We start from the raw sequence: 26,017 nt of genomic DNA on the forward strand, positions 1-26,017 counted from the left end.
CATGTAGAGAGTGTGTCTTGGCTCGCAGCTCAAGGGGAAGTCTTACGTGAAGAGCCCACAAACGCTGCTAGGAAGGCTGTGCCGGCCCAGGCGGCCGCTAAAGCACCCACACCGTAACGGTCGCCCAGAGAGGGTGCGTGCGCTTCTAGGGTCCCGCAGCCCACAGAGAGTCAGCTCCCGGCCCTAGGCGCCCGGAAGCGACCCTCCGTAAACAAAGCCGTGTGTAGGCGCAGCCCCAGCCTCCGGGCTCGCAGGCCGGCCCATGGGGGCGGGGGAGGAATGTTGTGAATGAACTTGGGGCCGCCCCGAAACTCCTCACAAGGCCGAGCCGTGAGGTCCCCTCGCTTTGATTGGCTTATACCACCCCGTGATGGACAGCTCCTCTCCCTGCGGCCTTTCATTGGGTGGCACCGTAAAAACCGACGTGGTGCATACCGAATGAACAGTGGCTTCCAGGAGGCGGGTCTGCAAAGGCAGCCAATGGTGAGGGAGAGGTAGGGAGGCGGGGGCGGAGCTTCAGCTGAGGAGGCAGCGGCCGCAGAGACGGCTTCATTGTTGTGAAGAGTCTTAAAGGGGCCGCGTCGCCCGGCCGGCTCGGCCGGATGGAGCCCCCGGCGGCTAAGCGCAGCCGGGGCTGCCCCGCGGGGGACGAGCCTGGGACCGGGGCCCGTCGCGGCCGCCCCGAGCCGCTGCTGGACCTCAGCGCCAAGCGGGTGGCCGAGAGTTGGGCCTTCGAGCAGGTGAGGCCCCGGCCTGCCCCAGGCCTCACACCTCGCCCCCTCCCCAGCAGCCAGCGCCCCCCCCCGCCGTCGGCGCCCGGCGCCTCTCCGTCCGCGACCCACCCGGTCCCCGTTCGGGCCGCTTCTCTCCGTGAGAGGGACACTCGCCCAGAGACCCACACTGCTCCATTCCTGCCTTCCGTTTCCCTGTCCCACCCTCCAGGGAGAAGACCCCAGTCTCTGCAGGGCCTACACAAGACGCCCCTGTATCCCCGTGCGCCAGCCTCCGGAGCTCACCCGTCCTCTAGATCCCCCAACTGTGGGACAAGAGGCAGGGTCACTGAGGGAAGGGCTCTGTGCCCCTCCTCCTCCCTCCTCCTCCCTCCAGCCATTCTGGAGCCAAGGTTGGGGCACCTGGGCGCCTGGGACCCTTTCTCTGTAACTTGTGGATGGAACCCCGCAAATTCCCCTCTCCCCTGTGTTAGTGTCCCCCAAGGAGATGGGAAGGTGCAGGGGCTCCTCTCAGTCAGTCCCAAACAGGCGTCTTCCAGTCTGATTCTGAGGGTGTCCTGTGCTCGCAACTCTTCCTGCGTTGGGATGAGTGGGTTTCAGCTGACTGTGGATGGAACAGGCTGTTCACGACCGGGAAATCCCTCCTTAGTCATCTGCCAACTGTCAGGAGCCCAGTCACTAACTCCCCTTCTGGAAACCAGGGTAGGCTCCTGTGCTGCTCACTCTCGGTGACATGCTCAGAATAACCCTAAAACCATCTTGAGGCGCCCACAGCTCTGCCCTGGATTGGCAGGTGCTGACAGAACTCTGGAAAGGTTTTGAAACTCTTTGGGAGTTTGCTCTCACTTTGAGGAAACTAGGGCACAGAGAGGTTGAGAAACTTGCCCAAGGTCACCCAGCCAGTGACTAGCCAGCTCAGATTGGAACACAGCCTGAAACAGCTGGTTCTATTCCTTGGAGCCCACAGGGGATGACAGGACAGCCATTCCCTCCTAGGGGCTTTTCTCAGGGAAGGGGCAGGGAAAGAAAACCCAGGGTGGAGCTGGTCTTGGGAGTCAGAGCTCCTCGTCTTAGAGATCCTGAAGAGATGAGTTTGTCCCATCTCTGAGCCTCAGGTTCTGAGGTAATGACACTGACCCCCTCAGGTTCTGAGGTTGTGACAATGACCCAATGCTGTGGTTTCAGCGTCTTGTGCCCTGTGAGGATAAGGGCCTGAACAGAGGGCAAGTTAGGACCTCATGTCCTTGATTATTCTTACGCTCATATCTGACTTCTTGTCCCCACAATGCCTGAGCTGTAGAAGGGTTTTACTGCAGACCCTTGGAAAACTGGCTGTAAAAACTTATAGAATGGTAGCTATGAGCCAGGCACTATTGTAAGTAAATACGATTGTATTCAAAGCTATTTTGTTGCTGGGAGTTTTACTGTTACCCAAGGTGGCTTTGAACTACTTGGCTCAAATGTAACCTTCCAAGCAGTTGGGGTTTCAAGGGGGTACCACCATGCTGGGCTCACTGGTATATGTTTTATCTTCCACATCTCCGTAAGATGGTTGGTTCTCACGTGAGAAAACCGAGACTTAGAGCCAGGGTTCTATCCCAGGTTCCTAACCCACCAGCTCTTCTCACAGGTAGAGGAGCGGTTTTCCCGGGTGCCGGAGCCGGTTCAGAAGCGCATTGTGTTCTGGTCTTTTCCACGAAGTGAGCGGGAGATCTGTATGTACTCATCACTAGGCTACCAGCCCCCAGAAGGCGAGCAGGACACCCGGGTGCCCTTCACCCGTGGGCTGCACCTGCTGCAGAGTGGGGCTGTGGATCGAGTGCTACAAGTGGGTGAGTGAGCTTCCCTACCCTGGGAGGAGGCAGAGGGAGCAGGGCAGGCTGGAGCAGGGAGGGTGGCTGGGAGCTCCCAAGCCATCTGCTCTGAGGCCCAGGTGTTGTTGGGTGAGACACTGTGGATGCTGGGGAGGCAGAGGTCAGCCTGAGCTGCACAGTAAGAGCTGTTTCAGTGGGAGTTGAGGGGGCCTGGGTACTAAAGCTAGGAATATGGTAGATGTCAGAGATCAGAATTTTGGGAGGCTCAGGGAAAGGAAGGTGAACTAGAAAGTGGGTGTAGAGAAGGACCAGACATTGGCAGGAGGACCCAGGTCAGGGAAGAGGACAGGTGGAGTTGATCTTGATCTTAGAGGGGGCCTGCTAGAGGGATTGAGACATTGTGACCATTCTAGAACTTGGGCTTCACGCTGGGCTTCAACAGGATTATGAGCTGAAGGTGAAAGGTCTACCTCAGACAGAGATGAGGAATAAAAGAGGTGGGAAAATAAGGAGGAAGCAGGGTCCCAGAGAGGGTAGAGGGCTAACCACAAGCAAGAGGCAGCTCCAGGCCTCAGACACGGCATCTGTGATACATGGAGTAAGAGACAGAGGGACAAATGGTGCTAAGGCTGGATCTGGTGGCACACACTTGTAACCCCAGTGCTCATGAGGCTGGGAGCAGAAGGTCTCAAAGTCATGACTAACCTGACGAATCAGTGAAACTCTGCTTCAAATCAAGACAGTTCCAGTGTGGTGACATATGCCTAAGGCAGAAATAGATGGATCCCTGTGATTTCCAGGCCAGCCAAGGCTTCATAGTGAGATTCTGTCTCAAGACCAAACAGGGTGATCACAGGCCTCTCAGCAGCTGGACCCAGGTAGAAGCTGGTCACACAATAGAGAGTTTGAGGCTTAGGCAGCTGTTTCCTAGGGAGATTGTGATCAAAGGTTTGCAGCCATATGTAGAACAGCAGAGTGACTATAGTTGACAAAAATTTATTGTCTATTTTATAAAGACTGAGAGGAAGAAGTTGGAAGCTTCTAAACACAGAGAAATAATCACTATTCGAGGAGCAGGAAAAGCCAGTTACCCCATCTGATCACCATGCACTGTATACCCTACTGAGTTACCACATTGTGTACCACAAATGTGTACAGCTATTATGTGCTAAGGGAGAAAATGGCAAATTAAAAAAAAACACAACTGAATAACAAAATGAACAAGGATAAGGCCACGAGGGGTGGGCTCAGACCTCAGGCAGTGGGCTCAAATGGTTCTGAAGTAGAAGGAAAGAAAAGGAGCAAAGAAGACTGGGTTTGGGGAAACAGGAAGGAAGATGAGGGAAAAGACCTTAGACCCTAGCGTCAAGTTTAGAAAGATGACCAGTAGTGATTGAGTAAGACTTTATTCTTGGCTTCCCATGATAGCTGGTCATGGCTCAGCCATGGTGAGCCTGCCTGGCAGCCTCAGTACCACTTTGCTTGTGCATAAGCTAGCCACAGGCCCCATGGCTACCCCTGGTATGAGGAAGCAATGCCTTGCATGACATAGGTTGCATCAGGCTGCCCAACCAGTTGGATGAGCCTGACAGACACGGAGGACTGCCCAGGACTTGCTCCATCATCCTATTGCCCTCAAGTGCCACAGGCCTTTGGCATCTTCTCAGGAAGTTCATAGCAACCCAAAGACTTTCAACCCCAAGTGTTTCAAACATTGTGTCTACATTGGTAATACTATTTAGTGATCATTAGAATAAGGACAATGGGCCAGGTGGTGGTGGCACATGCCTTTAATCCCAGCACCTGGTAGGCAGAGGCAGGCGGATCTCTGTGAGTTCAAGGCCAGCCTGGTCTACAGAGCAAGTTCCAGGACAGCCTCCAAAACAGTACAGAGAAACCCTGTCTTGAAAAACCAAAAAAAAAAAAAAAAAAAAAAAAAGCCACAGAGAAGCCTTGTCTCAGGAAAAAAAAAAAAAGAATAAGGACAAAGGAACATGGGAGAGGGCTCATTTGGTCAGATGCCTGTTGTTCAAGGACCTAAGTTCGGGTGTTCAGCATCCGTGTAAAAGCCAGGCACAGGCACAGTGTTGCATGCCCGTAACATCAACACTTAAAAGACAGAGACAGGAGGCTCTCCATGACTAGCCTAGTCAAAGGGGCTAGCTTTCTGTTCAGGGAGAGAGCCTGTCTCAAAAACAATGCATAGTTGTGCACGCCTTTAATCCTGGCACTCAGGAGGCAGAGGCAGGCACATCTCTGTGAGCTTGTGATCAGTCTGGTCTACATAGCCAGTTCCAGAACACACAGAACTACGTAGACAAACCTTGTTTCAAAAAACTAAAGGTAAACAAGGCAAGGAACAAGGCATAAGATTATTGTTGCTGCATATGGATAGATGGTGAAACTGAGTCATGGATGAGTTAACTAATTTGCGCTGGGTTTTCTCAGCAGAGCTGTACACCCAGGTGTTGGGGTGACCCAGTCTCCACAGTGTGTGTTCTATCTTAGGGTTCCACCTTAGTGGGAACATCCGAGAGTTGGGGGCCCCAGGCGAGCCAGAGCATCTCTACCACGTCTCCATCAGCTTTGACCGCTGCAAGATCACATCTGTGAGCTGTGGTTGTGACAACCGAGACCTCTTCTACTGCGCCCATGTGGTGGCCCTGTCTCTGTACCGCATCCGTCACGCACACCAGGTAGAGCTGCGGCTACCCATCTCTGAGACTCTGTCACAAATGAACCGTGACCAGCTTCAGAAGTTTGTACAGTATCTCATCAGTGCACACCACACTGAGGTGCTCCCCACTGCCCAGCGCCTTGCTGATGAGATCCTCCTGCTGGGCTCTGAGATCAACCTGGTTCATGGTGAGTGGAGGGAAGGAGGGCCGTAGAGCAGAGGCAGGCAGAATGGGTGCCATCATGCCCTGCCTAGAGAGGTACATCCTGAGGTGTCTGACCCTAGGACACCTGAACAGTTAGAAATAGGGCAGGTGTGGTGGACACAGACCTGTCATCTCAGGACTGGGGAGGCTGAGGTAGACTGAGGCGTTTTGGGGAGGGTCTGCTGCTGGTTAGCTTGGCTATAGCGGTAAGAAGATAGCAGGTAGATGACTAGTGATTGGAGCCACAGTGGGTCATGGGGTGCTGAGTGGGTTTCAGGGTTATGATTACTGGGGGCCTGATGCTATGAAAGAACATGCAATGAGCAGATGGGTAGCTGAGTGCAGTGACTGGTGAGTGGAGCTGATCATTAGGGAAGATGGGCAGCTGATAGAGACGGGCCAGTGCGTAGCCAGGCATAGTGACACACACCTCTAATCCCAGCACTAGAGAGGCTGAGGCAGGTGGATCTCTGTGAGTTTGAGGCCAGCCTGATTTACATAGTGAGTTCCAGGAAGCCAGAACTACAGAGTGGGACCCTGTCTTGAAAAAAACGGAAAGAAGCCAGCAGTGGTGGCACATCCCTTTAATCCCAACACCCAGGAGGCAGAGGCAGGTAGGTCTCTGTGAATTTAAGTCCAGCCTGATCTGTAGAGCTAGTTCTAGAACAGCCAAGGCTACACAAAGAAACTCTGTCTTGAAAAACCAAAAAATGCAAGGAAGTTAGAAAGAAAGGCAAGCCAATAGGTGCACACACTGAGGACTGATGGGTAGGTGTTTTGAAAAGAGTATGTGGGTTTGAATGAAGCATATTTGTGAATTGGAGTAGTTTGGGAGGTGGACAACAAGGCTGATTGATGAATAAATGGGAGGGTAGATTTTTGAGTGGTAAGACAATTAGGAGGAGGCTGGGCGTTGGTGGCGCATACCTTTAATTCCAGCACTGGGAAGCAGTGGCAAGTGGATCTCTCTGAGTTCGAGAGCAGCCTGATCTACAAGAGTGAGTTCCAGGACAGCCTCCAAAACAATACAGAGAAAACCTATCTCAAAACCTCCCCCCCCCAAAAAAAAGACAAGTAGGAGGGTGGGTAGGTGGGGTCATGGGAGTAGACACACATGTAGGTGGGTTGGAGGCAGGACTATCGAACTAGGATGTGGGTGTGGAGGAACTGATATAAAGGGGAAGAGATGGATAGATGATGGATGAGGAAATGGATGAGTGGCTGGTGTTTTGTGAGTAAATACATGGATATGTACAGTGTTTCCATAGATGAATGGACTGAGTACCTGACTAAGTGAATGGAGGGGCTCATAGTGTTATGGATGAACCAATGGACAGATTTATTTTTGTTTTTTCAGACAGGATTTCATTGTGTAACAGCCCTGGCTGTCATGGAACTCACTTTGTAGACCAGGCTGGCCTCAAACTTAGAGATCCACCTGCCTCTGCCTCCTGAGTGCCAAGATTAAAGGCGTGGCCACCACTGCCTGGCAAAGATGTATTCATGGACAGTTATATGGATAGATGGGAATGATGGACAGATGAGTGAATAATGAGTGAGTGGAGCGACAGATGGACTGGTGGTGAGTTAAGAGGTAGAGTGTTGGTGTGGCTGGACAGACGCACTGGTGGGTGTTGCTTTTGGTGGCACAGTATTGATGTTGGAGGAGTGGACAGAGGGAAGACTGACACCCTCTCTCCCACTCTACACTTATCTGTTTGCTGCAGGTGCTCCAGACCCCACAGCGGGTGCAGGCACAGAAGATGCCAACTGCTGGCATCTGGATGAGGAGCAGATCCAGGAGCAGGTGAAGCAGCTGCTGTCCAATGGTGGCCACTATGGGGCCAGCCAGCAACTGAGGTCCATGTTCAGCAAGGTGCCAAGGCTGGGGGTGGGCAGGGCAGAGGCCCTGTGTGTCCTTCCCTTTCTTACTGCCTGCTTTCTCTGCACAGGTGCGGGAGATGCTTCGGGCAAGGGACTCTAATGGGGCACGCATGCTAATCCTTATGACTGAGCAGTTCCTGCAGGACCCTCGCCTGGCCCTGTGGCGGCAGCAAGGTGCTGGCATGACAGACAAGTGCCGGCAGCTGTGGGATGAACTGGGTAAGGCTAGACCCTGGGTTGAAGTCCATACCCTGGCTCCCACTTACATTAAAACATCTGTACCCAAATTTCCCCTCCACTGGCCACCCTACTGGGAACTCCCAGAGAGAACACAATACAAAATTTGACTCTCCTGGGGCTAATATTCAGTGGTGAAGACTCACGATTAATATTATATGGTTAGAGCTGGGAATATAACTCAGTGGTAGCAGGCTTGTCTAGCATGCATGAGACCTTGAGTTCTGTCTCCAGCAAGTATGGCTAGATACATGCATGGATGGGTGGGTAAGTGGGAGGACGCATGTCTAGATGGGTGTTTAAGTGCTATATAGTTTTGTTCCTTGTTGTCCTTGGAAGATTTGTCCCAAATACTCCAAGATCAAAAATCTGGGAATCTATGCATATACTTTCTGTACAGTTTTGTTTTGTTTTTGGTAAAGGGTCTCAGTATAACCCAGACTGACCTCAATCTCACAGTGTTGTCAGGGATGACCCTGAGTTCCTGGTCTTTCTTCCCCCCACATTCCAGGTGCCGGGTCATGGTCATCACTATAGCAATGTGAAAAGTGGGGAAGAAACAAAACTAAAACTCACAAGGCACTAAGCCCTTGACTTAAATGCAGTGTGACCTAGGACTAGTGGAGTTTCTCAGCCATACTTCAGTCTCTCTCTCTCTCTCTCTCTCTCTCTCTCTCTCTCTCTCTCTCTCTCTCTCTCGATACATTTATTTATATTGTGTGTGTGTGTGTGTGAGCATACTCTAGTGTACGTGTGGAGGTCAAAGGACAACTTTGTGGGGTTAGTTTTCTCCTTCCATACATGGGTCCCAGGAACTGAACTCAGATCATTAGTCATGGTTATAAGCACTTTTCCCTACTGTTCCCTCTCATTGATCCTATTTTATTTCCTTACCACAATGTGAAGAGACCCTGAGCTGCAGCCCATATTCAGGATAGGACATGCCCTAGGCTACAGCAGTTGCAGACTTGCCTGTGTTGTGTTACTGATGTTGATGTGGATACTGAGTCTCTCTCTACTCTTCAGGGGCTTTGTGGGTCTGTGTCATTCTGAGCCCCCACTGCAAACCAGATGAGCGGTCAGGTTGGCTGCAGCTGCTTGGCACCTGGGATAAGCTAGATGTGTGCCCCCTGGAAGAAGGCAACTACTCCTTCGATTTCCCCAGCGTACAGCCTACTTTGACCTCCAGGACAGGTAGGAGAGGGGACCTACCACCTGTTTTCAACAAAAGTGTCATCACTCACTACAGCCTAACCTTCTATTACAGTACTGTGTCCCAGGAGAGGGGGTAGGAGAGATAAAAGGGGCCCCATTGGTTGTCCTTCCAACCAAAGGAAGCAAGTGCCAAGTAATGACATCCTTAAGGATAATGAGACACAGCGCTGGCTGGGCTTCCAGTTAGCAAAAGTGAAACCACGGATAAGGACAGGACAGGAACCCAGTTGAGTGGGGGCAGACACACAGTGATGTGGGTGTGGGTGAGACGAGTGAAGAGGGAGAGGGAAGAAAAACAGAAGAGATTAGACTGAGGGAGAAGGAGCAAGAATGGCTAGCAGGGGGGAAACAGACAGCCTTCAACCGTGTGCCAGCCTCCACTTTCCCTTGGAAGATTTGCTTCAAGAATTCACATCCATCACCTGCCTAGGGTAGAACCCTGATTTGGCACCTGATGGGAGAAGCTGGCTACAATGTCTGCCAGCAGCCACCATTACTACATTGGGCACCCTCCTGCAGGCTCAGAGAATGAAGAGGAGGAGGTGACAGCCACCAGTCCCCGCCGTACAGTGTTCAGCCGAGCACTGCAGGCTGGGGAGTTGCACTGGAATGACAGCCACTTGCAGAGGATCCTGGCCAGTGATTCCTGTGGCCCGAGTCTCACTGGCAATATGGGAGGTGACAAGCCAACCTTTGACCCTCAGGGCCACCCCATCTGGCTGGGTGAACCTTTCCCTACTGCCTGTGCACGGGTGGATACTTTGCGTGCTCATGGTTATCCCCACAAGGCTCTGCGGCTAGCATGTGCCATAGTCAATGCTCTGCGGCTGCAGCGGCGACACCAACTTGAGAACTACAAGCAGCAAAAAAAAGGTAAATGAGGGCATAGGCTCCAGGGCTCAGGTGTCCAAGATACACGCCAGCCCCACGAGAGACAGCAAAGAGGGTCTGGGTATCATAGAAAGGGTTTTCTCACAAAAAGCACTGTTGGTTGAAACCGAAGCACTGTGTGGTGGGAGAATTCAATTGGTCAAGTGCAGTTGCATGGTAGACGCCTCTTGCTAATGCCTGAGGCCTTGGATCTCAGTCCTAGAAACAAAAGAAAAAAGACCAGAAAAGAGTAAGAGTTGGGTCAAACTGCTTATGGGTATGTATGGCTCTTGGGCCAGTTCCCAAGAGGACAGCAGAAGCTTGTCTTGCACCTTGCCTTGGCCACCCCTGTTCACAGGGTAATGATGGCATTCCCATTGTTCATCCACCTTTCATGCAAAGACTAGGGAATGTGAGAGCTTTCAGACCCTGCAGTAGACAGATTACTATGTGACCCTCGAGGATATACTTGTAGAAAGAGAGAAGCAGAAGACTGGACTATTTGATGTAGAATTTGCTCACTTTTAAACATGGCAACAAATTGAGTTGTGTTTCAAATATAACAAACATTTGAAACACTACAAAAGGGCTATGGATCCTTTGATAGAGTACTTACCTAGTGTGTATTTTATACCTTAGCGCTTTAGAAGTCAGGTATGGTGACCCATGCCTCCAACCGTAGCACTCAGGAAGTGGAAACAAAGTCAGAACTTCAAGGTCAGAGGTCAAGACCCACCTAAACCATGTGAGAACTTGTCTTAAAAAAAATAAATAAATAGAAAAGCAGGGCTGGGAAATGGCTCAGTAGGTAAAGTGCTGGCTGTGCAAGCATGAGAATCTGAGGGTCTGAGTCTGTATACCCTGTTATCCACATAAAAGCTAGGCATGTCGCTGTCCCCTGGGTCTGGGAGTCTGGTCTTGCTGGCAGCTGTTCTAGCTGAGAAGGCAACCTCTAGGACTGCAGGTTCACCAAAGCTGCTCCTGTTGCAGAAGACCCAAGTGACTGGAAGAAGATTCCCAACCCAGAACTCTATCCTCAGTATATTCATGTGGCATGCATGTGCACACGTGTGCACATGCATATACCACATGTACACATTTGCACACAAACACAAGCACACTGAACAAAAGGAAAGGTGCTGTGACAAAATCGGGGCAGAAGGGAGCCACTGGCTGAGTTTGGCAGCAAAGCTGATAGCATCAAAGAGTGTAAGGGAGGAGTGGGCTCTGGAATGGAAGAGTCAGAGCTAATCTCCAGGTGACTCGAGGAGCAGCACAGGTAGAGCTGAGAGACAAAGGTTCTTTGTTCCAAGATCAGGGGAGGTCAGTGAATGAGTGGCCTTACAACGCATTCAGGTGTCTATCATAGTAGAACTTTCACATTGCCCCTCAAGGGACCTCAAAGCAGTTTGAGCTTGGCTGCAGAAATGGGGAGAGGGTTAGGGCTAGGAAACGAGTACTGCTTTGCATGTTTCAGGAAGATGGGGTGGCTCACAGGCTGGCAGATGATGTTGGGAGATTGGTGTGGGGTGGGAGAGAACGCCTCCTGAGTTGGGCTAGTGGCTGCTCAGAGCCCACCTCTTCCCGCCTGCAGAACTGCTCCAGAAAGGTGCTACCTGCCTCACGAGCACTGAAGGCTGGGTGGGCCATCCCCTGGATCCCATTGGCTGCCTCTGCAGGGCACTGCTGGAGGCCTGTCGACTGGAGGAGGAGCCTCACTCTCTTTACCCAGGTACCCACCCTGAGGACCCCCACAGGAGGACCAGCACCTGCTCTGTTAGCCAGATACTGCCACATGGAAAGCTTAGTAGCTTTGGCTGTGCACTCTGTCAGGGCTAAGAGAGTTGGGACTCTATCCTTAAACTTCTCTACACCTTTGTCACCAAGCCTGGGGCCGAGGGATTTGGGTATGTAGACCTCAGCAGCCTTGGTTGTGTCTCCCCCAGACTTGGCCACAGAGAAGCGGAAGCTGACCTACCAGCATGTGCCAGTGCCAGGGAGCCCTGGAGAGTCCTACCTGGCCCTGGCACTGGAAGTGGCACTGCTGGGTCTAGGGCAGCAGCGGGCCCTGCCGGAGGGACTGTATGCCCAGGACAAAGTAGTGCGCAACGAAGAGCAGCTGCTGGCCCTGCTGGAGGAGGTGGAGCTGGACGAGCGGTTGGTGCATGTGCTACGCAAGCAGGCTGGGCTGCTGCTGGAAGGTGAGGCCCTGCCGCCCCGACCTCTGTCTACTCCTCCATGGTGCAAGAACAGCCCTAGTCTTTGATGCTGCAACCTGTCCACCAACCCACATTGTAAACCCCGCCCCATATTCTAGTCCTGCCCTTGGTCTGACCCTATTGGCTCCTTGCTAAATCTTCCCCCCCTTACTGCTGAGGCTGGACTGGCTTGCCTCCTCTTCCTATAGCCTCATTCTTCACCATGCAGTGTTGCCTAGGGACCCCTCTTTTCTTCTGTTCCTCTAAATGTATCTGGAGCACAAGGATAGTGGAGACTGAAGTCACCCTGTCCCTGTAGGAGGCCCTTTCAGTGGCTTTGGAGAAGTGATTTTCCGGGAGAGCGTACCCATGCACACCTGTGCCCGATACTTGTTTGCTGCTCTGCTGCCACACGACCCAGATCTGGCCTTTCGCCTGGCGCTGCGAGCCATGAGGTAAGGGCAGGAGAAGGAAGTGGGGAGCTAAGAGCCACACCTCCAAGCTGGGTCTCACAGTCTGGTTAATGAGGCCCACAGCCCAATGCAACAGAGTGTTTCTCTGTTAAATGAAAATGTATATTACGGCGAACTTGAGAATGATTCACAGCTACAGACCACAAGCATGCTCCAAGTGCAGGCTTTTTCTAAGGAGGGTTTGTCTCAGCCTACCTGAGGCTCAGTGGAGACTTGGGTAGATGGTTCTCTGCACTGGGGCATGACTCAGCAGTACCCTGCTGGCTTGGTCAGTGTCCAGCATCACACATATGACATGTGTGGTTTTTTTCTGCAGTTAATATTTCTATTCATGTTTAAAATATGTATAGTTGGTGGCAACGTTAAGTTAGTCAACAAATGTGTGTGCCCTGTCTATGACCAATAGTGGTTGTGAATCAGTACAAGCAAAACAAGTAGGGCAAAGACTCAGTCAGTGCCTTCTGCCTTACGCAGATGGAGCTCCAGGAGATGTGGGAAGAGAACAGAAAGAGGGGAGACTTGGACAGAAAGCTGCAGTTTCACATGCAGGGTTTCCAGGGAACCTGGCAGAGAAATGCTTAAGACAGTGGAGGGGAACAGAAGGCTGTGTGGGAGGGGTGTTCTAGGCAGTGGCCTGGGCTGCCTGAAGGAGCCTCTGCTGGCTCCCAGAGGATCTGCAGGAGTGATGTTGTCACTTTCCCTTCTGTGATAGCTCATACAAAGGAAATGTACCTTCTGAGCTCCCAATGGGACTGTGCTTGGAGCCAGTGAGAGGAGGGGATGATGCAGGAGTGTGTGTCTGCATACACATACTCCTCCCTGTCACAGAATGATGGATTCCCAGGACATCTAAACAGTGTCTGCTCCTGTGATGAGGTTTGCTTTTGTTTTGAAGCAGTCGTGTAGCCTAGGCTGAGCTTGAACTCATGATTTTTCTCCCTCCCCCTGGTATTATATACATGCATTACCACTCTTGGCTAAATGCATTCTTTTTTTTTCTTTTTTAAGATTAATTTATTGCCGGGCGTTGGTGGTGCACGCCTTTAATCCCAGCACTCGGGAGGCAGAGACGGGCGGATCTCTGTGAGTTCAAGGCTAGCCTGGTCTACAAAGTGAGTTCCAGGACAGCCTCCAAAGCCACAGAGAAACCCTGTCTTGAAAAACCAAAAAAAAAAAAAAAAAAGATTTATTTATTTATTTATTTATTTATTTATTATATATACAGTGTTCTGACTACATACCAGAAGAGGGCACCAGACTGGATTGTAAATGATTGTGAGCCACCATGTGGTTGCTGGGAATTGAACTCAGGACCTCTGGATGAGCAGTCAGTACTCTTAACCTCTGAGCCATCTCTCCAGCCCCGACTAAATGCATTCTTTTGTTTGATTGATTTTGTTTTTGTTTTTTTTGAGACAGGGTTTCTCTGTGTAGCCCTGGCTGTCCTGAAACTCACTTTGTAGATCAGACTGGCCTTAAATTCACAGAGATCCACCTGCCTCTGCCTTCCAAGTGATGGGACTAAAGGTGCACCACCACACCCATCTTAAATGCATTTTCTTAATAGCAAGATGTGATGACATAGGCCTGTAATCCCAGCACATTAAGTCTGAGTTGGGATCTCAAGTCCCAAACCAGGCTGGGCTACATAACAAGACTGAATTTCAAAATCTAGTTGGTTGATACATGATGAGAAAGAAAGAGAAGGGTGTAGTGAGAAATGTGTGGATAGTTAGAGTTGGATATATAATAAAGACACACATGTATGTTGTCACCTGTGATCCAACCTTCCCTAACCCTAACCCACCATAAACTCTGTCTGAAGCCAGAGTTACAGACAGTTGTGAGCTGCCATGTGGATGCTGGGAATTGAACTGGATCCTCTGGAAAAGCAGTCAGTACTCTTAACTGCTGAGCCATCTCTCCAGCCCCTAGCCTAGGACTCTCAACCTTCTTGCCTTAGCCTCTGGACTACTGCCAGGGCCTGTGTGGACCACCATGCCTGGCCTGTTACCTGCTCTAGCTCCTGTTCATGACTAAAGTGGTGTGGTGTTTTCCCTGTGCCTGGCTTACCATCCTGTTCCAAACCTGGCTGCAAGTAATGGTATTGCATTCTTTTTTATGGCTGAATAATATTCCTTTGTGTGCAGGTGTTACATTTTCTGTAGCCGTTCATCATGTTCACGTGTGTTGACTATCACATGTGTGCTGACTATTGTGGTGCAGTATACTGCAAGCACCCTGTCTCTTTGACATACTGATTTACTGTGAACATGTGCCCAGCAGTGAGATTGCTCGGTTAATGATAGTTCTGTTTTTAGTTTCCCAAGGAACTTCTGCTTTCTATGATGGTTGTACTAATTGACATGGCAACAATGGATAAGTTCTGGTTTCTTTTGTTTTGTTCTTAGAGCAGAGGACCAAATGCTGAGCCTTGTGCTTACTAGGTGACTGCTCTAATACTGAGCTCAGACCCCGGCACCTTAGCAAGTTCCCTTTCTCCCCATCCTTGCCAGCATATATATCTTCTCCGTATGATAGTAGCCATTAAAATCCTGGGCATTGTATGTCTGCAGGCCCGAAGAGGGCACCAGCTCTCATTATAGATGGTTGTGAGCCACCATGTGGTTGCTGGGAATTGAACTCAGGACCTTTGGAAAGGCAGTAAGTGCTCTTAACCTCTGAGCCATCTCTCCAGCCCCAATCCTAGGCATTTTTTATAGTGTTGGGGATGGAACCCAGGGCCTTTAGCAGACTCTGCCTGCTAACTCCTCCCTGCCTCCCACTAGCACTTCACTGGGAGATTCTAGGCAGGGACAGAAGGTAGAAGTGGTAGCCCCAGCCACCCTGTGCTTGCTTCTCCCTTGTCTAGGCTGCCTGTGCTTGAGACAACATTCCCAGCTGGAGAAGCTCACCCTAACCCACTGGACTCCATCATGAGCAATCGCTTCCCCCGATGGTTCATCCTCGGCCACCTGGAGACCCGCCAGTGCGAACTGGCCTCCACCATGCTGACTGCTGCCAAGGGTGAGGGCAGTGACAGCCATCTTCTGGTGTCCTGTTCCCCTCACTTTCCTTGTTCTCCTCCTCTTCCCTTTTCTACCCACTACTATCCTCCATTTCTTTGTTGTTTTTGGTTTTAATTTTCTGTTTTTCTTTTTAGATTTTATTTTTCTTAATGTGTATGAATGTTTACCTGAATATATGTCTTTGCACTGTGTGTGTGCACTATGCCCATGGAGGACCTCAGAGCTCTTAGAACTGCAGTTACAGACAGTTGTGAGTTGCCATGTGTGTACTAGACATGACTGGGAATCACACTCTGGTCCTCTGTAAGAGCAACCAGTGCTCTTAACCTCTGAGCCATCTCTCAGCCCATTTTTTGTTTTAAATTATGGTCTCAATGAATCCCAAGCCGGCCTGGAATGCCACAGTGGCCTTGAATTACAATCTTCCACCCTTAGCCTCGATTTCTACCACACCTGCTCTGCTTCTTTTACCAAACTACTTTTCCCATTACTGCTTGAATAACCTCGGTAAGAAACAAGCAGAGCCGGACCATATAGCACACGCCTTTAATCCCAGCATTCAGGAGGCAGAGACAAATGGATCTCTGTGAGTTCATGACCAGCCTGGTCTGTAGAGCAAGTGCCAGGAAGCTTCAAAGCTACACAGAGAAACCCTGTCTCAAAAAACCAGGAAAAAACAAAAAAGAAACAAGCAGAATCTTTGCCCAGTGCTGGGGATGGCAGACAACAAAACTATCCCAAGTCCTGGGCTCTATGAAGATGTATGATCAACTAGCCAGGCCTTGGAGGTCAGTTGTAGAAACCCTGCTTAGCATGTGTGAAGCCCTGAGCTTTCTTTCCCAACACCACAAAACACAAACTAATGAGCTTTGGAGATGATGGCTCATTTGGTAGAGCATTTGCCACACAAGCATGAGGGAGCACCTAAGTTCAGTCCTCAGAGCTCATGTAAAGATGGCGTAAGGCTAAGTACACCTGCCTTTAATCCCTGCACTTGGGAGGTAGATGCAAAAGCAGGCATAGTTCAGTGAGTTTGAAACCATACTGATCTACACAGTAAGTTCCAGGCTGGCCAGAGTTATCTATGTGCTAAGACCATGTCTCTAAACTAAAATAAAAAAGGCTAGGTGTGATGGCATACACTTGTCAACCCAGTACTCAGTAAGTGCAGACAGAGAATCCCCAAGGTCTGCCATCTGGCCAGCACTGCCCTAATAGTGAGTTCTATACCAGTGAGAAACCCTGTCTCAAAAAAATGTTGGGGGAAGGCTGGAGAGGTGGCTCAGTGTTTAAAAGCACTTTCTGCTTCTTCAGAGGACCTGAGTTAAATCCCCACCATCTACAGCTCCAGTTCCAGGGGACCTAACACATTCTTCTGGTCTCTGCAGGCACCAGACAAAACACACATACACATCTTAATAATATTAATAGATTTTTTTTTTTTGGTTTTTCGAGACAGGGTTTCTCTGTGGCTTTGGAGGCTGTCCTGGAACTAGCTCTTGTAGACCAGGCTGGCCTCGAACTCACAGAGATCCGCCTGCCTCTGCCTCCCGAGTGCTGGGATTAAAGGCGTGCGCCACCAACGCCCAGCCTATAGATATTTTTAAAAAGGTGGACTTTTTAAACCTCAACCTGCTGGGTACTTACACATGAAGGCAGAGCTGTGTTTGGGCTGCAGTCACACAGTAACGTGAGCTGGGCAGCTTGAGTGCAATTCTCATAGATGAGGAGGCCAAAGTTGAAGCTTAAGGTGTCAGAAGAGTTGGTTGGCAGCAAGAGTGCACTTCTTGGTTTACATATACTGTCCTTCCTTAGTGGAGTTGGTAGGAGAAGGAAGGACACAGAGAGTCCTTCCTTGTCTCAGCCCCTCACAGGGCCCCACCCTTCTGGCTTCCTCTCACACAGCTGCCCATCCCATCAGGGCTTTCCAGCACAGGAATGTGGAAGGAGAAGGGACAGCAGTTTAACCCACACCATGTTTCAAGAGAGACATTCTAGGTAGAGGGGTATAACCAGTACAGAAGCCCTGAGGCTGGGCTACAGCTGTGCATCTGAGGAACAAGAGAAGATCAGAAACTGGGGGTCAGCCCAGTAGTAGAGCCCTGCCTAGAGTCTCCCAGTGATGGGCTGGGGGTGTGTCTCAGTGGTAGGGTGCTAACCCAACACTGCAAAGTTACACTACATGAAAACAGACTAGTGAGACCCTAGAAGAGTGACGGGAGTATAGACTCGAGAACAGGGGTGATATTTTTGGTAAAGGGAGCATTGCACTGTGGCTAGAGCTCCTGAGTAGAGCACATGGTTAATGCACACAAGGTCCGTCCCCTAGCCCTACAAAACAGAAAACATCTACATTTGTGCAACCTCTTGGGGCAGCCTGTTGAGGATTGGTGTGACAGGTCATTCAGCTCCACTTGTGCTGGTGTTCCAACTGTGGCCTCTCTTATTCCTTCCAGGAGATACCAAGTGGCTGCATGCAGTCCTGGGCTCCGTCCAGCAAAACATCCACTCCCCAGCCCTGCTCTTCAAGTTGGCACAGGATGCCTGCAAGACAGCCACACCAGCCAGCGCACCACCTGACACCATGCTGCTGGGCATCGCACTGGAGCTTGGCCTGCAGGTACTCCAGCTAATACTAGCAGGAGGGTGCTGTGACCTGGGATAGATGAGTGGGAACCTTGCCCTGGGACAAAGGCTGACATAGGAGTCACACCTCTGAGGGTAGAACTATAGACCAAAATTGAGGTGACGGTAGATCACTCTAGGTTTGAGGCTCATGAATAGGAACCCATCTCCAGGACTGTGTTAAAGATGGAGAGGATCCAGGTGGGCTGGGCAGGGCAAGGTCTGCAAGCTAGTAAATGGGCCAGGGGAGGGGACAGAAGAGGGGCAGAGAATGCTGGTAGAATGTTTGCCTAACATGTATGAAGCCCTGGTTTTCAGCCTCAGCACCACATAAGCCAGGTGTGTTAATGCACACCTGTAATTCCAGCATTCAGGAGGTGTTGGCAGGGTCAGAAGTTCAAGGTCATCCTTGGCTACATACAGAGTTGGAGGCCTGGAGATATTATTTGAGACCCTGTCTCAAAAATAAATAAACACATAAAAAACACAGACCAGGGTCCAGGGTGTGACTCCACAGGGCTGTAATAGATTATACTAAGTCCTGTATTCCATTCCCAGTATAAATTTTTTTTATCAGAAAAGAAAGAAATAGAGCCTGAGGATTCCTCTTAGTGTCTCAACAGTTAAACTGATTGCTTTTCGAAAGGGCTTGTGTTTAATTTCCAACACCCACATGACTGCTTACAGCAGGCTATAACTCCAGTATCAGAGGATCTGATGCCTTTTTCTGGCCTCTGCTGTCACTATACAGATGTGTGAACAGATATAGATGGAGGCAGAACACCCATACACATTAAGGGCCATGAATGGGGGAGTCAACTAGTAAGAAACACCCTTGGGAGTGGGGCATACAGAGTCATGCTAGCTGAGGGTTGCGTCCTGTAAGCAAGGCCTATGACTATGATGGCTCTGCCATGGCAAGACCTAGGTCAGCCTGTAAAGAACATGGATGTCGGATAGGTAAGAACTGAAGGGTTAGACAGGCATAGGGACTGGGCACAGGGCCTCAGACGTTTCAGAAACTGAGAGTGTGAAAAACAGCTGCAGGTGGCGACACACCTGCCATGCCAGCCTGAAGACACAGCAGGAGGGTCTGAGTTCACAGTCAGACCACAGACCCGACCTTAGTAACAACCAGACCTTACAAGTGTTCTCAGGATGCTCAGTCAGTAAAGTGCTTGTGTGGACAGTTATGTCCCAGAGCAAAGGTTAAGAAAATAATTTTTAGGGGCTGGAGAGATGGCTCAGAGGTTAAGAGCACTGACTATTCTTCCAGAGATCCTGAGTTCAATTCCCAGCAACCACATGGTAGCTCACAACCATCTACAATTCAGTCTGGTGCATGCTCTCTTCTGGCATGTAGACAAACTGTATCTGTAATAAATAAATCTTTAGAAAAAAAGAAAATGATTTTTAAAAAGCTATAATCGGCTGGATATAGTAGCATACACATTTGATCCCAATACTTGGGAGGCAGAGGCAGAGCTCTGTGAGTTCAAGGCCAGCCTGGTCTACAGAAGTGAGCTCCAGGACAGCTAGAGCTACACAGAGAAACCCTGTCTCAGAAAACAAACAACAAAGCACTTGCATAAAAGTCTTATATAATCTGGGTATGGTGGCCTACATCTTTAATCACAGCACTCAGCCTCAAACTCAGACCCGCCTGCCTCTGCCTCCCAAGGGCTGGGGTTAAAGGTGTGTGCCACCACCACCAGCCAGCCAAAAACAACGATTTTAAAGACAACAATGACGTGGACAGGTCCTATGAAGCAGCACCCAAGGCTGCTCTCGGCCTCCACGTGTGTGCCCTGTGGACACGAGGCTGCTCTCGGCCTTCATGTGGACACGAGGCCTGCACACACAACTGAAGAAGCAAATTAGGACAGTTTTCACAGTGGGACTTGTCCTTCCAAGGCCCTAATAGCTCTAGGGATTAGTGAGGAGACTGCTGACTGAAGAGAAGACACCACTGTGGAAGCTTACAGAGGCAGGTTCCAAGCTGGGGCCTCAAGGCAGGCAGACACATAAGGTGTTTCTTTAGGGTGAAACCCACAGAGCGTGGGTGCTTTGGGGCTGCTGGGAAGAATCTTCTGATTTGAGGTGTGGAACTTCCAAGAAAGGGGGCTGGTAGGCTCATTGTAAGCAGTGCAAATCGCCTCAACCATGTCATCTTGGTTCATTTTCATAGCACCACCATGCAGTAGATCCCTTTTTTTAAGGTTTATTTATTATGTATACAGCATTCTGCAGGCCAGAAGAGGGCACCAGATCTCATTACAGATGGTTGTGAGCCACCATGTGGTTGATGGGAATTGAAATCAGGTCCTCTGGAAGAGCAGTCAGTACTCTTAACTGCTGAGCTGTCTCTCCAGCCCCTGAGATTTACTCTTATTTATGTGCATATGTGTGTTAGTACACACATGTACATGAAGGCCAGAAAAGAGGGTAGCATCCCTTGGAGCCAGAGTTGGGACTTGAGTGCTAGGATCTGAACTTGAGTCCTCTGGAAGAGCAGTAAGCATCTGAATGCTGAGCCATCTCTCTAGCCCCTGATCTTTGTTTTACATGGGTCCTGGGGATCAGACTCAGTTTCTTATGCTAGTATGACAAGTACTGTACTAACTGAGCCTTCTTCCCAGTTCTTTTTTTTCCCTCTTTTGTTTTTTCAAGACAGGGTTTCTCTGTGTAGCCCTGGCTGTCCTGGAACTCTCTCTGTAGACTAGGCTAGCTTTGAACTCAGAGATCTGCCTACCTCTGCCTCCTGATTGCTTATGACTAAAGTGTGTTACCATGCCAGGTTCATTTTTTTTAAAGTTTTTATTTTTAGCTACATGTGAGTATGTGCATACATGTGCACAAGGACTGCTGTATGTGGGTATGGTGGGTATGTGCATATGTATGTGGGTGTGTGCATGTATGTGTGGGTGTGTGCATATGTATGTGGGTGTGTGCATGTGTGTGTGGGTATGTGCATATGTATGTGGGTGTGTGCATGTATGTGTGCGTGTGTGTCTGTGTGTGGGGGTGTGTGCATAAGTATGTGGGTGTGTGCATGTGTGGGTGTGCATGTGTGGTGTGGGTGTGCATGTGTGGGTGTGGGTGTGGGTGTGCATGTGTGTGGGTGTGTCCTCAGGGTTCAGCTCCCCTACAGCTGGGGTTGTGAGGCACCTGCTATGGGTGCTGGGAACCAAACTCCCACTCTTTACAAGAACAGCAAGTGAGCACCGCTCCTGGCCCCTCTATATCTTTATCTTTTTTTAACTTATTTATTTTTATTTTTTGTGCATTGGTGTTTTGCCTGCATGTATGTCAGTATGGAAGTGTGGAATCCGCTGGAACTGAAGTTGTGAGCTGCCATGTGGGTGCTGGGAATTGAACACAGGTCCTGTGTAAGAGCAGTTGGTGCTCTTAACCACTGAGCCATCTGTCCAGCCCCTTCTCCATATTTTATAGGGCCAGAAACTGAGACCAGAAAGATGAGGGCTCTCACCCAGGTCAGCTGCATTAGCTCTGCCTCCAGCCTCCTTCGGCTTAAACTGTCAGCCACAGCTGGACTCTGAGGACCCCCCTCCTCTTTCCTGCAGGTGATGAGGATGACACTGAACACAATGACTTGGCGGCGCAGAGAGATGGTTCGCTGGCTGGTTAGCTGTGCCACAGAGATTGGTGAGTACCTGGAGGGACCTCTGAGGACACCAGACAGGCTCAAGAAAGACTGGCCCTTCCTGGCATGCTGTGCAGCCCTTTAGCCCCAGTACAGGGGAGGCGGAGGCAGGCAGATCTGTCGATTTGAGGCCAGCCTAGGCTACATAGTAAACTCTGCCTCAAAGCAACAGATAAAAACAAAACAAAAGCAGGCCTTTGCCTGTTGCCAACTGTGGGCCGCCTGGGAGGGAACATGAGGTGGGATGAGTGCAGGTACGAAGCCTGGAGGCCGGCCAGGCTGAAGTGGGCAGGAGAAGGAGCAGGCCTTAGATACTAGCCAGCCTCATGGTTTCCACCCAGTCCAGCCACTCCTGGTCCTCCGAAAAGGGGAAAATTTTCTGTCCAGACATGGTAGTTCACCTGGAGCACTGAGGAGGTTAAGTCAGGAATATCCATATTATAGACAGCCTGGGCTCATAATGAGACCCATCTCAAGACTCCATGGTTAGAAGTGTGGCTCAGCATACGGTAATCACTTGGCAGGGACAGGGTTCCTGACCACATCTCCATAGAGCCAGTAGGAGAGGGTTGTAGCTCATTTGATAGAGTACAGGCCTAACATGTACTAGGCCGTGTCCTCTGGGCATGGCAGCACTAGTCTGATCCCAGCACGTGAGAGATGGAGGCAGGAGGACCAGAGGTGAGTCCTTAGCTCCATAGCAAGTTTGAGGTAACCCTGGACTATGAGACCTTGGTATTTTGTTTTTGTTTTTGTTTCTGTTTGTTAGTTTTCGTGGGGAAGGTTTTTATTATAGATTGGCAGGGGGAAGAGTCCGGGCTGGCAGACTAACCCAAACCATAAGAGGACAGATGGGGAGGGAGAACAAGGGAGGAGACACAAACCAAGAGAGCCGGCTGGGCCAAGGCACCAGGAGCCTCACTTGGTTTTAATTAACTAATTTTATGTGTGCGGGTGTTTGCCTGCATGTGTCTCTGTGTGCCATATGTGTACCTGGTATCTGTGGAGGCCAGAGGATTCCTTGGAGTCTCTGATGGTTGTGAGCTATCACTAGGGTGCTGGAAATCAAACCCAGGTCCTGTGGAAGGGCAGCCAGTGCTCTTAACCAGTAAGCCGCTCTCCAGCTCCATGGGAACAGTTAGGCATGATGGCCCACAACTGTTATCCCAGCTCTTGACAGGCACTGGTAGGTGAATCTCTGAGTTTGAGGCCAATTGGGGCTGCATAGTGAGATGCCCTCCCCTAAAGTTTTTGCATGGTGAAGCTGGGAGCATGCAGAGGTAGTGGTTGCAGGGTGGGGAGGGAAATGACAGAGTCTTGCAAGCACACTCACGCGCTCACGCACACTCACACACACACACATGCACACATACTCACATGCATGCATGCTCACACGAACACACGCACACACTCACACACATGCATGCATACTCACATGCACGCATACTCACACGCACATACTCACACACACACTCACACACGCACGTACCCTGCTCCATTCCCTCTCCCCACTCCCAGGCCCACCAGCGCTGATGAGCATCATGAAGAACTGGTACTCGTTGTTCACCCCAGTGGAGGCAGTCACTATTGTGGCAGTGACAGGCACCACACATGCCACTTTGCTGCGACTGCAGCTAGACTCGGCCGGGCGAGAGGAGCTCTGGGCCTGTGCCCGCACCTTGGCACTGCAGTGCGCCATGAAGGACCCCCAGAACTGCGCCTTGCCAGCCCTGACCCTGTGTGAAAAGAATCACGCCGCCTTCGAGGCTGCCTACCAGATTGTGCTGGACGCTGCAGCTGGTGGCCTCGGCCACGCCCATCTGTTCACAGTGGCACGATACATGGAGCATCGAGGCCTGCCTTTGCGGGCCTACAAGCTGGCCACACTAGCCTTGGCGCAACTCAGCATCGCCTTCAACCAAGACAGCCATCCCGCGGTCAACGACGTGCTATGGGCCTGCTCACTCAGCCACTCACTGGGGCGGCACGAGTTGTCAGCCATTGTCCCTCTCATCATCCGCAGCATCCACTGCGCACCTATGCTGTCAGACATCCTACGCCGCTGGACACTCTCAGCACCAGGTCTGGGCCCATTGGGGGCCCGCAGGGCTACCAAGCCACTCGGGACTGACAGGGCACCACTTTGCCAACTCCTGGATGCTGCAGTAGCCGCCTACATCACCACCAGTCACTCACGACTTACCCACATCAGCCCACGTCACTACGGTGACTTCATCGAGTTCCTGGGCAAAGCACGAGAGACCTTCCTTCTGGCACCAGATGGGCACCTCCAGTTCGCACAGTTCTTAGAGAACCTTAAGCAGACCTACAAGGGGAAGAAGAAGCTGATGCTCCTGGTTCGGGAGCGGTTTGGCTGAGGGACCACCACTAGCTAGAGCATGGGTATCCCCTGGCCTGCCTTCCTGAAGCAGGAGGTCCGTGGCTACTTCAGGATCAAGCTACGGAATGTGGGAGGCAGGAGGTGACACTATTCTAAGTGTGTGCCTAGAAGTATGCAGACAAATGGGAGATCTGAGGATCCGAAGCCATACTGCTAACTAGAGGCCTGCAGGGGGTGTGTGCCTGGGCGCCCCACAAGCAGGAGGCAAGTTCTGGCTCTCCCAGACTCACAGGGTTAGCTGGGACTTCCAGGAGAAGGGCTAGAGGCAGAACTTTCCAGAAATTATTTCTTAAATTCAGTATAGCAGATCCTCCAGAGCCCACCCAGGTACCTGGGGACTTCACATCAGGGTAGTTAAGTCCTGTTGTTTTTCTTCCCCTCCCCTCCAGCTCAGGGGTCCTATTCCACTGCCCTGCACTCCCAGCCCAAGCTGCCAGCACAAATCAATGCCTCACCCCCACTGAAGGATATCAAGAGGCCGTGAGCCTCTGCCATATACCTCCCCCAAACACGCCGTCCAGCCAGGACCCGTCTTGTTTTGGGCACCAAGGTCACAGGGTAGGCTGGGCACGGCTCTCTGCTGCCCGGGACCCCACCACTAGTAACTGGATACACAACTCAGGAACCAGGCTGCCTCCACCCTGTAGGGGGAGGCACAGGCAGACAGCCAGGGACCCCACCCTGTCTTCCTTTCGCTCCACACGCCATCTCTGTTCCTCACTTCCTTTAGTTTACCATTTCTGCATCTCTCAAGTCGCAGCTGCTGACAGAGGCATCCCTTATCCCAGGCCTTGGCCCAGGGAGGAAGAGAAGGGATCGCCTCCACCCCATTGAACCAGTCTTCTCTCTTGTATATTAAGGAAAAAGTTGGCATCATTTTGTAACTTTTTTTCCTATTTATTGAATCCCACACTGTATTCCTTTCCTTTAAAAAAAAAAACCAAATGAACACAACTTCTTTTTTAACAACTTCTTTGAGATTGAGTTGCATTGCTCCCCCCATACCCAAGGCCAGGGCTTCTCACCTGTTCGATTAACCAAAAAAAATCCATTTTGGTTTTTGGACACAGCTTCAAGAGTGGGATAGGAGGGGCTGCTGGCTTCCTCCAGTAGCATATTGGTGACACAAAGAGCAATCTCTTGATGGCAGCTCTGCTGCATGTGACAAACTCCCTGCAAGTCAGGCTTTTATAATGCCTCTAGCAAAGTGCACCCAGCCTGACTGCCAGGATTGCACCGCACGTACACCGCAATTACCACCAGGGGGCGCCTGGCTCAAGACAACGAGCTCGGGAGGTCACGCCAGGTATGGAGTGCAGCTGGGGACGCTGAAACTGACGGGGATTCCTGGGCCCGCGGTGGCGAGTCCATTGCGCATCTGGGCTGTGGATGAGCCTCCCAGTTCTCAGATGGATTCATCCAGGGGACATTGCTTTGGTTTTCTTCTCGTTCTCGGGTTCTTCGTATCCTTTAGGCACTAACAGACTGGGTCATGGTGGAGGATAGTTAGGGAGAGGGGAGGTGGCCGCTATGGGGCGCTGCAGCAGCGCGCAAGGTCAGGCACTAAGGGAACTGGCCATCACTTGGCTCATAGTGCTCCTTTACTCAAGAGAGCCAATCAGAGGCTACCCCACCTAGCAGGTCCCTCTGGTGTGTGTGAGCGGCCCCTCAGTACTCAGGGTGCCTGAATCCCTGGCACCTCGTTAGCCAGTGCATTCTGGACCTAGGACATTGCTCTGGGGGTGCAGCACAGGTTTGCCAGCCACTAATGTCGTCTAGGTAGACCTAGCAACTCCATATCACACCTCAAATCAAAGTTCCTGTACTCATTAATTCTCTCATACACCCCAGGCCTGAGTTATGCCCCCCAGCCAAGCTGCCCCCAAATGCCACCCACTCAACATCTTCAGGTCCCAGCTGTCTCGACCCAGCACCTTCACACACCTTCCTAGAAGCAGGTGGGACAGGATTAGGGATAGGTGAGGTCAGGGCCA

At 50.9% G+C, this 26,017-nt stretch overlaps 1 protein-coding gene across 1 annotated transcript; it reads left to right on the forward strand.

Moving 5' to 3' along the window:
- Nucleotides 1-548: 548 nt before the first annotated feature.
- Nucleotides 549-24,992, forward strand: Zswim4 (zinc finger SWIM-type containing 4). Its single transcript, XM_040736751.1, has 14 exons — nt 549-740; nt 2,362-2,563; nt 5,054-5,410; nt 7,155-7,303; nt 7,380-7,530; nt 8,575-8,742; nt 9,283-9,636; nt 11,228-11,365; nt 11,580-11,834; nt 12,151-12,286; nt 15,177-15,331; nt 17,790-17,953; nt 21,543-21,624; nt 23,141-24,992. The coding sequence occupies exons 1-14, from the start codon at nt 603-605 to the stop codon at nt 23,998-24,000; spliced, it is 3,309 nt and encodes a 1,102-aa protein (XP_040592685.1). The 5' UTR covers nt 549-602; the 3' UTR covers nt 24,001-24,992.
- Nucleotides 24,993-26,017: the final 1,025 nt, after the last annotated feature.

This window comes from Mesocricetus auratus, unplaced genomic scaffold (assembly GCF_017639785.1).
Source record: "Mesocricetus auratus isolate SY011 unplaced genomic scaffold, BCM_Maur_2.0 Super-Scaffold_100081, whole genome shotgun sequence".
Classification (NCBI taxonomy): domain Eukaryota; kingdom Metazoa; phylum Chordata; class Mammalia; order Rodentia; family Cricetidae; genus Mesocricetus; species Mesocricetus auratus.